Source organism: Octodon degus, unplaced genomic scaffold, assembly GCF_000260255.1.
Source record: "Octodon degus isolate 3935 unplaced genomic scaffold, OctDeg1.0 scaffold00067, whole genome shotgun sequence".
Classification (NCBI taxonomy): Eukaryota; Metazoa; Chordata; class Mammalia; order Rodentia; family Octodontidae; genus Octodon; species Octodon degus.
In genome coordinates this window covers 7,571,304-7,580,707 of record NW_004524643.1, presented here as the reverse complement: position 1 = coordinate 7,580,707, position 9,404 = coordinate 7,571,304, and the positions used below count along the sequence as shown (strand labels likewise).

General features: G+C 40.7%; 1 protein-coding gene across 1 annotated transcript in view; it reads right to left on the bottom strand.

Moving 5' to 3' along the window:
* The window catches only part of Pde3b (phosphodiesterase 3B), a 178,091-nt gene extending 170,646 nt beyond the window's left edge, over positions 1-7,445 (bottom strand). The window contains exons 1-5 of the mRNA XM_023719327.1: positions 7,436-7,445; positions 6,922-7,025; positions 6,687-6,867; positions 5,591-5,670; positions 30-245 (exon numbers count right to left, since the gene is read on the bottom strand). Of these exons, the coding sequence (XP_023575095.1) occupies positions 30-245; positions 5,591-5,670; positions 6,687-6,867; positions 6,922-7,025; positions 7,436-7,445 (591 nt within the window). The remainder of the gene's footprint in view (positions 1-29; positions 246-5,590; positions 5,671-6,686; positions 6,868-6,921; positions 7,026-7,435) is intronic.
* Between the last annotated feature and the right edge of the window lie 1,959 nt (positions 7,446-9,404).

Genomic DNA, 9,404 nt, shown 5'->3' with positions numbered 1-9,404 from the left:
CCTGCCTGCCTGCCCGCCCGCCTGCCTGCCTGCCTGCGCGGGGCGCGAGCTCCTGTCCCCCGACCCCGGGAGCGTGCCCGGGCGGAGGAGAGCGCGGCCCCCGCGGGGCGGAGGCACGCGGGGGCCCTGGGGATGGAGAGGGCCAGTCTGCCGCGCTGGGACCCGAGGCCCTCAGGTTCCCTCGGGGGTACGTCCCGGACGCCCAGCCCAGCCAGGCTGCAGGCCGACTGGTCACCTCGCGGGGCCTAGGGACAGAAGGTGTTTGTGGACCCCAAGGGGAGTGCCTCGTGGGGATCCGGAGGTAAGGGTGGCCCGGTCCCGCCCCTAACCTCAGGCTGCCTCAGGGTGGGTCCTGGGACTTTGTGAGCAGAGCTGTGACCTGGGAAGGCAGCCACCACGAGGCCAGGAGGAAAAAACCCTCACTCACCACTGCACCCCGGGCCGGCCTCAGCAGCAACGTGGATTCTCGGGCCACGCAGGCCCGGGCCGGTTACAGTGGCTTGGGAGCCCCGGAGCATCCATCCTTGTCTTGCTGAAGAACCATTTGCAGTTGGAACTAAGATCCGATCTTATACTTTGCATCTTTGCCATGCATAAGCATTGGCTTATGTCTTGTGTGGGGCACAGCATAGATTTGCAGTCGCAAATGTTCTTTCCGAATAGAAGGCTTTTTCACTGTAACAGCTTGTTCTAGAGAAGGGGGTGGGAGGAAGTCCCAGGGGTCCTCTCCTAGACTACTCCCCAGTTGGGATCAAGTGGCCTTCAAAGAAATGAAGTAAGATGCAGTCTCTGAAATACTGGTAAAACTAGTGACGTTGGGAAACAAGGACTTGAAAGTGAGAAGGACTTTGCTGTACCAAAGGATTGCTCTGGGCGAGAACCAATCAAAGCTGCTGTTTTTGTCCACCAAAAGTCACCCTTCAGTGTCATGACAGGCCTGCATTTCTCAAAAAGCTAATTACACATTTTTCCAAAAAGATGAAAAATCTTACTTTGTGGTAAGTCCCACCAACAGTCCTATTTTTCACCAATTAATCTCAGCCCATGGCCACAAATTAAAGCCGACCATTTTTATATATGAACATCGTCGTTCAAAGGCATAGCAGAAATCACTGCAAAATTAGCATAAGAATTAGGCTGACCACAAAGCACCAGAATTCCCTTTCTTTTTCTGCATATGAGGTAAAGGAAAAATATTTAACAAGGTTTTCTGATTGGCTACCTCACTGCTTATCCTAAAAAATAAAAATCCATCGGATCTTTTTTTTTTCTATGAAAATTGAAAGGAAAAAAAAAACTCATTTCAACAAAACTTCGTAAATATGTTGTTTAAATCTGTGCATAGAATTTAGCACCACAGTTGTAAATTAAAGTAGAAAACTAAAACTAAGAAATTTGGAGCTTGTACAGATGGGCATAACAAAACTAGTGCTTACATTACAAAAATGTCGATTGGCCTGAGGATGCAGCTCACTGGTGGAGTGCTTGCCTAGCACATGCAAGGCCCTGGTTCAATCCCCAGTACCACCTCAAACAAACCTGAAATGCCCATTATAAATTTTTTTAGTAAATAACATCTTGATTGGAAGATTAAAGTATTTTGACTTTGTTTCTTAATTTGCAGTTGTCATGTGAGATGAAAAGACAGGATAGGAAAGGTAATGGAAGCAGTAGTAAAGTAGAAATCCTGTTTCTTGAGTTTTGGTTCCATACCAGATATTTGTATCTTGTCGATAAGCAGATCATGTTTACAGGCCTTATTCTTTACAATTGTAAAAATCAAGCAATTTAATTTAGATGACTTTTTAAATCCTCATGCTCTTAAAATTCTATAAATCCTGTATGCCAGGCCAGGGATATAACTCAGTGGCACAGTGCCTGCCTGGCAAGCATGAAGTCCTGAGTTCAATTCCAGTACAAAAAAAAAAAGATCCTATATGCCAAAAACATGTAGACATTCTTAGGTACCTTTCATACTACCAAGAACAGATCCTGAATTACTTGTGCCACCCAACTAAACCTAACTCTCAGTGTTGACAAGTAAAAATAAAGGGTTTTGTATTAAAAGAATGGCCTCCAGAAAAATAAAATTTGATGCCCTCTTCATAAAATTATTTTATTTCTCAATTCTAAAGCACTTTTTCAGCAGTCATCAAGATCTTCATGGGCTGCCCTGCTGGCCCCACCCCTGGGGCACACTGAGACTGCGATTGAGACCAGGCATGGTGTTGTGTGCCTGTAATTCCAGCACATGGGAGGCTGTAAACAGGCAGATCGCTATGAGTGCGATCTAGTAGTGAGACGCTGAACACTCTGTAAACTCTTCCCTAAAAATAAAAAAAAATAAAAAAAATAAAAAAAGATCTTCATGGGGCTAAAAGCCCAATTCTCTCAATAACCCAGAGATGAACTAAATCGCTCTGAACGTCTACCCACTACCTCTGGGAATTCTAAAATAAAAGAATGTGACCAAAGACCATCAGAAATTTACTTAACTAAAAATATGCACAAAAAAGAATGAGCTCCCTTCTCTGTTTGCAGTCTTTGTCAAGGATTATTACTAGACTGCATTTCTTAGAGGTCAAACTATTTAATTATTCTTCTGCTACACTTAAACAACCAATAGATATACTTAGCTCTTGTCTTTAGGTTCAAGAATTTATGAGCATTAAATCTGTTGTGACAAAATGTCACCCTAATGTCACACCATAGCTGTAACTCTACCCCAGCTTCATTGTACCTGACTGCTTTGCCTCACATCCTGATGTGACATCATGTGACCATCTCACTGTCTAGTGCTTTTTGTCACTGCCAGTTTGGTCCACCACGAAATGGGTCCTGGTGCTCACTACTGGTCTCCCAAGTCATTCTGGTGCAATGCATCCCCTTGTGTATTCCTCTTTTCTGGTCATAGGATCCTTGCCCTTAAGCTCCAGAGACCCAGAGCTGCCCCATGTGATCCAGTTTGAAGTGTGAGAATTTTGTTTTCTTCTTGTTCATGTGTACCCACACCAGGAAGCCACTGATGTCCCAATTAACTATGGAAGGCCCTTGACGAGATCTTTTCTATCTTATGGCCCAGCAATCTGCCCTTCACACTAATTTAGTAGCTAAGGACCCCCTTATCATTGAAAGAACTTTAAGATGATTCCTGTCTCCCACCTGTCTTCCAAATCACCACTTGGAACATCCAGTTATTGGGCTCAAACTATTAATTATTCTTATTAGAATGCCTGATGCATCTGGGCCATCTGGTGCTAGCCATTGGTACAGTGGAATCTGCCCTCTCAGTAAATTCCCAATCCTCACCTTGAGCCTTCATCCACAGAGAAGCAAAAAATAACTAAGTCTTGTATTAGGTTTCATTTGCACCTCTCACCACCCTTCTCTCTCCTACCAAGTGTGACTGACTCCCCATTCCCACATCTTGTGACTACAGCCTTTGAGACAGGATTATTTCCTACCTCTAAACTCCAGAGGTAAATAAAATACATTTGTAAGCAATATTCCCCAGAAATTCTTTTCAAAACCAAATATTTTAAAATGACTCTTGGGCTGGGTACATGGCTCAATGGCACAGTTCCTGCCTGGCAAATATGAGGTCCTGAGTTCAATTCCCTGTACCAAAAATATAAGACTTGCTAGCTGTACCTCCGGTTATTTTCTTATGGTTAACATAATGGAATATAAGTGGAAAGGGATAGTACAGGAAGTTGGATGGGGGAAAGGAATCTCTGATCCTTAATGCTTATCTAACAAAAGTCACATAATCAGAAAACTTGCAATCTAATTTCTCAGGATGATTTGTGGGATAACCTGTTTGCTAAGAACAGCTGGAAAGAGGAGGACAATGGTAACCAGTTCTTTAAGAACTTTTTATTATTGTTCCTACTCTACATTGTCACCTTTCAACTATGGTTTTCAAACATTTCTCAAAGGAAATGGTATACATATAAAAGCAGACTACTGGAGTGAAGGTGTCTCAACCCAGCACCTGACAATTCCATGGGTCTTTGCACCTTCTATTCTTAATGAATCTTTCTTTGAAATCCCTGCCCCATCCTAAATTAAAGCCTCTGAAATAGACCATAGAAAAAAATGGATTCAACTTATATTTGGGAAAATGCCTAGAATAACTAAGTACTCTGTCTAAATGTAACTTTTCAGCAGTCATTGATAAAACATCCCTAATTTCTCAGGGATAAAGTTAAAAAAGGACTTGATAAATTTTAAATATCAAATAACTTTCAGCAAAAGTCAGCAAACAAACTGGTTTCATTGAGGGTACAAATGTCTAAAGCTAGTCACTCCTTAAGTTACATGAAAATCTTGTGTGGTTTTGGGAGAATAAAAGAATATTTACAAACTTAGATTGGAAAATAAAAACAGACCTTTTCTCCTGATCATCAAGCAAAGATAATCAAAGCTATCATCAAGCAAAGATAATTCTGTTTTCAATGTACAGAGGCGACTCCGTTTCCCAAGTATAGTACAATACATAATTTCCTGCCAACTAAATAAACAGCAGAATGAGTGGCTCCATTTTACTCAATCTTTAGATCCTCTCAGGTGTTTACTAAGTACCCACTGTTTTCAGACCACCATGTTGGACAGTATTTTGAATATTAAAAAACTGTAAACGTTTCCTCCATGCTTCTTCAGAGCTGCAGCTTTATTTAGCAGAGAGGAACCATGCAGATAGTCTATGAAAGAACACTGCAAAATATATAATAAAACTGTTGGGGACAGATTCATGACTATTAAAAAATAAAATAATTAGCTTCCCAAATGTCCCTACTGTGTGTCTGTACATCGGATTTTCACCGTTTGTTTCTCTTCTGTCAGTTCCAGCTCTCTCCTCTACTGTCTTCCTTCTTCCCCTGGTGTTTGTCCAGGTGACTGTCTTCCTGTACCTCTTCCCTCTTTTCCAGCTCTATATTTAAGTCCCTTACTATGTTTACTTCCTCTGTACCACCCCTTCCCACCCACACTTAATGTCTCTTCCTTAATCAATATATTCATTTATTCAGCATTTATTAATGCCTAGCATTGTGTTAATACTGCTAGATGACAGAAAAACAAAGATGAAGGTAGTTGCAGAGGCTAGTGGAAGTAGAAGAGGAAAAAATACTACTAACCCAAGCACAATGGGAGTTGTGACCCAGGCGTAAGAAGGCTGAGCGTACTCAGCTCAGAGAAGAATCACTTTTTTTTTTTTTAATGTATTTAATACAGGGTCTACAGGGTCTCACTACACAGATCGGACTCATAGTGATCCTTCTGTTTTCAGCCTCCCAAGCATTGAAATTACAGGTGTGCGCCACCACACCCAGTCTCAATCGCCATCGCAAGGTGCCCCGAGGGCGGGGCCAGCACAGCGCACTGGGAATCGAACCCTGGTCCCTGTGTCTGCCTAAGCAGGCACTTTAGTCTGCTGAGCTATCTGACCAGGCTTCAGGATCACCTTCCTTAAGCCTAGTGAGTAAGAGGCAATGCTCTGGATAAGGTGGAGAATGTGATTCTGAGCTTGACACTGAAAAAGAGGTAAGAAAATAGACCTTATCTAAACAGAGTATAGAGCAAAGCTAACCTGAACAAAGAAAGTAAACAAATGCAAAAATCTGGAGGTATGCAGCTTGATGCATTTGGCTATCTCCAAGTATTCTATGGCTATAAAGTAAAAGAGGGCAAATGATAAAAGAATAAGGTTTGAGGAGGCTAGAGAGGGGGTGGGCCCTAATGTGGGACAGGAGTGTTGTGTCGCTGTTATGTAAGGGTTTGTGTTGGAGCATGCGTGTTTACTTACATGGTTACTGCTGGGATATACCCCTCAAACACAGGAATTTTGTCTTAGTCAATTTTAGCTTGATCTTCCTGCCTAAAACAGTACTTAGCCTATGGCAGTGGTGGTAAACCTATGGCACACTGGCCACAGCGGGCTGTTTGTGTCATTGATAGCTTTAAAATGTTCACCATCCCTGGCCTATGACAACTCAAAAAAGTTTCAGATGTATGTATTTTTTTCAGAACAATTTTAATCAGACTTTTATTTGCACATCCTTTGGGTTTCTGTTTTCATTTTTGCTTTATCTGTCAATGACTTTTAATAGGAAACTCTTAAGATGTGATTGAATTTTTTAAAAAGGGTTCTTGTTGCTGAAAAATATTTTTTAATATTCATTTTCACAAGATCAGTATAAGAACATCTTTTCTTAGATTTCTAAGAAAAATCATGGACATGTTTATGGTTAATTTCTTTTCCAACATAAAACAAGTGGATGGTATTTTATTTTAATTTATTTTATTTTATTGATGGTATTTTATTTTAATTCAAGTGATAGCGCCTGGATTTCTTTTGCTATGAAAGAATATATTCAGCACTTTAAGAATTTCTCTTTTCAGCTTCCAGTTTTCGGAAGAATGATTTTATCTATGCCACAAGCTCAGTATTAGACTTTTAAATATAACAACTGGTTGAACTCTTAAATCGGTAACTCTTAATCTGAAATTTCCTGGATATTTTTTTGTTTGTTTGTTTTAATCCTAAAACCTGAACCTTGAACAATAAACAGCAATGAAGACTCTTTCCAAGTTTCCCTGCTCCCTCCTTAGACAAGCAGTAGTTTCTTCAGCTCTGGCTGTCCCAGCAGATCTAAAGGATCACAGCCACGACGGTGGCAGCCTACCGTTGACACTGAACTTGTGGTTAATTGTGGAGTTCTGCCACAAAACCACCTCACTACCACAAGCTGGATACTTGCCCAGGAGAGTGACAAGCTGCCAGGCCAAGCAATCTCCAAGAGGCAGCAAGAGCAGACTGCCTTTTAGCCCAGACAGCAGTTGTGCCTGGATCCCAAATGGAGCCAGCTGCAGGGCACACCAAAGAGAAACTTAGAAATACGCTTTACCCGCTAAACTCACTGAACGTGTGCTCGTGCCGCTTCGCAAGAGCAGCTCAGGAGAACTTTTTCCAGTGCATTCTCTAGCATCATCAATAAATGGGAGCCTGTTCTGTTCATTAATAACTGTCATGGGGGAAGGTACACTAAAAGTGTAGCTATGTTCTCTGAACTGCTGTGTGAGCCATCTACTTACAATCATTGCAAATAGGGAAAATAATGTGTCTCTGTGTGTCGTTGAGCCACACGCAGCAGCCCGGCAGCTCTGGGAATATTATTGGAAAGGCAAAGCAAGATGACATGCAGGAAGGAAACGTTAGCATCAGTCTAATCTAGTGACCACGTTAGAGCAGCATGACCCTTTAGGTTATTCAGTGTCTCGGGTCGCCTACCTCATCTAAGAAATGGGGCTATCAACAGCCGGATATTAGGGTCATTATTATCATGAAAAGACATATGTAAGATAAGTAACAATGAGTGGATGCTCATAAAATGTAAGTTAGTGTATTTTTTCTTACATTTACTCTGTTCCTTACCTTCCTGCATTCCGGTAGGACTCCCCAGGATTCTATGAATTCTGAGTTTTTCCAAGGAGATATTCGGATTATACCATCCATTTCACTCTCAAGGAAGGAAGGGAAAGGAAGAAGTGAGAAAAGAGGGATAAAATGAAAATCCAGCTCTATGAACAGGGAGAGGAGTAAGTCCTCTTTACTTTGAGTCCTTTTTATTGGTACATGCTTGCAGTGCATAATGAATACATTCCTTGTGGGGAATTGGTACATACACGTACACACCTTCATTCTTTTTTTTTATGTCCTTCTTAACCCCTTCCTCCTCCCTCCCTCCTCCTGTTGATTCCCTTCCCTTTTGCAAAAGACCTATCTCCCCATTCCCTCTTATCTTTTATTGATAACATTACCTTGGGTGATATTTCATTCTAAGTCTTTGTCTTCCAGACTTCACAATCAAATAAATTACCAGGTCTCTTTCCTCATAGATGACGAAATGATACAGAGTTTAGTGCCACTTTCAATTGCTATTAAAGCAGGAATGTTTAATACATTATTTTTTATTTAAGTTTATTGGTCCAATTTAGGTATGCATCATGACCACATTCATTATAGGGAATTGGTATCTGGACATGGATACAAATTCCTCCTTCCCCCCACCATTCCCATCCCTTCTTTTCAAACCTTTTTCCTCTCCCTGTTCATAGAGCTGGGTTTTCATTTTCTCCTTCTTTTCTCACTTCTTCCTTTCCCTTCCTTCCTTTTTCCCAGTTTCTTCCTATTTCACAATACCTACTGTGCATTACGTGCTTATTTACATTTTCCATTTCTCACACCAGAGAGCTATGGAATGGCTGCGTATTGCCAAAAACTGAGCTAGAGAAATGGATCGGGAGCATATAGATATGTAAAAATGGAACCTTGAGGGCATGAGATTGCCCTGGATATAAAGAGAGGTAAAAAGGATCTGTTTTTGAACTCTGAGGAGTACCTAAATATAAGACAGGGAGCAAAAGAAATGCTCAAAAATATCACTATACAGAAAGTAGCAAGGAGAGAGGGGATAAGGGATTTTAAATGCTTAAGATGTGCTGTGTACATGCCACGTCCCTAAAACAAGCAGCATTATTCTGTAGTGCAATCATACACGAATAAAAGAAAAAAACTATCAGTAGCAAAGCTTGAAAGAGAAGCAGGCAACAGTGGAAAATTTTCAAATGAGAAAAGTTTTGAGGAGGAAACAAAAGACACAGAAAATATCATATTCTAAAAAAAAGAAGGACAGGGAAGATCCACAGGAAGTCACTGAGGACCTTATGAGAAGCCATTACCATAGTAGGAGTAGAATTCAGACTGCAGTGGGCTAAGGAATGAATTAATATGTATATAATACTTAATACTTTATGTTGACACTAATAAAAGATTTAATTCTAGAAAGTCAGCCAGGAAAACACTTTACCTTTAGTTTTGTCATTATTCATATTAGTGTAAGGTTTTTTTTTTGTTTGTTTGTTTGTTTGTTTTTTTGGTGGGACTGGGGATTGAACTCAGGCCCTTGCACTTGCCAGGGAAGCACTTATTCTACTGAGCCATCTCCCCAGCCCCTAGTGTAAGATTAAAAACATAACTTAGTTTACTGACACAATAGTAACTTCACACACACTCATTTTTCTCCTGTAACAAAACACAAAAAACTTGTAAATAACAGATTCCCTTTAATGTGTATCGATAGATTTTTCTATGTCTTTATAAACAAGTTTTGTAAACTAACATGTTTTTGTAGTCATAGTAGCATCCTACAAATAAAAGAACATAATATGACTGTGAGATTATAGGTTCTGTAAATGCAGAAACACATGCAAATATCTAACATAGCTCAGGGAGGCTTTGTTTTATTTTATTTATTTTGTCTGTTTATTTGGTACAGGGTCTCACTATGCAGCTCAGACTCATAGTGATCTGTGCACCACCAAGCCCGGTGGCTGTCTAGGCT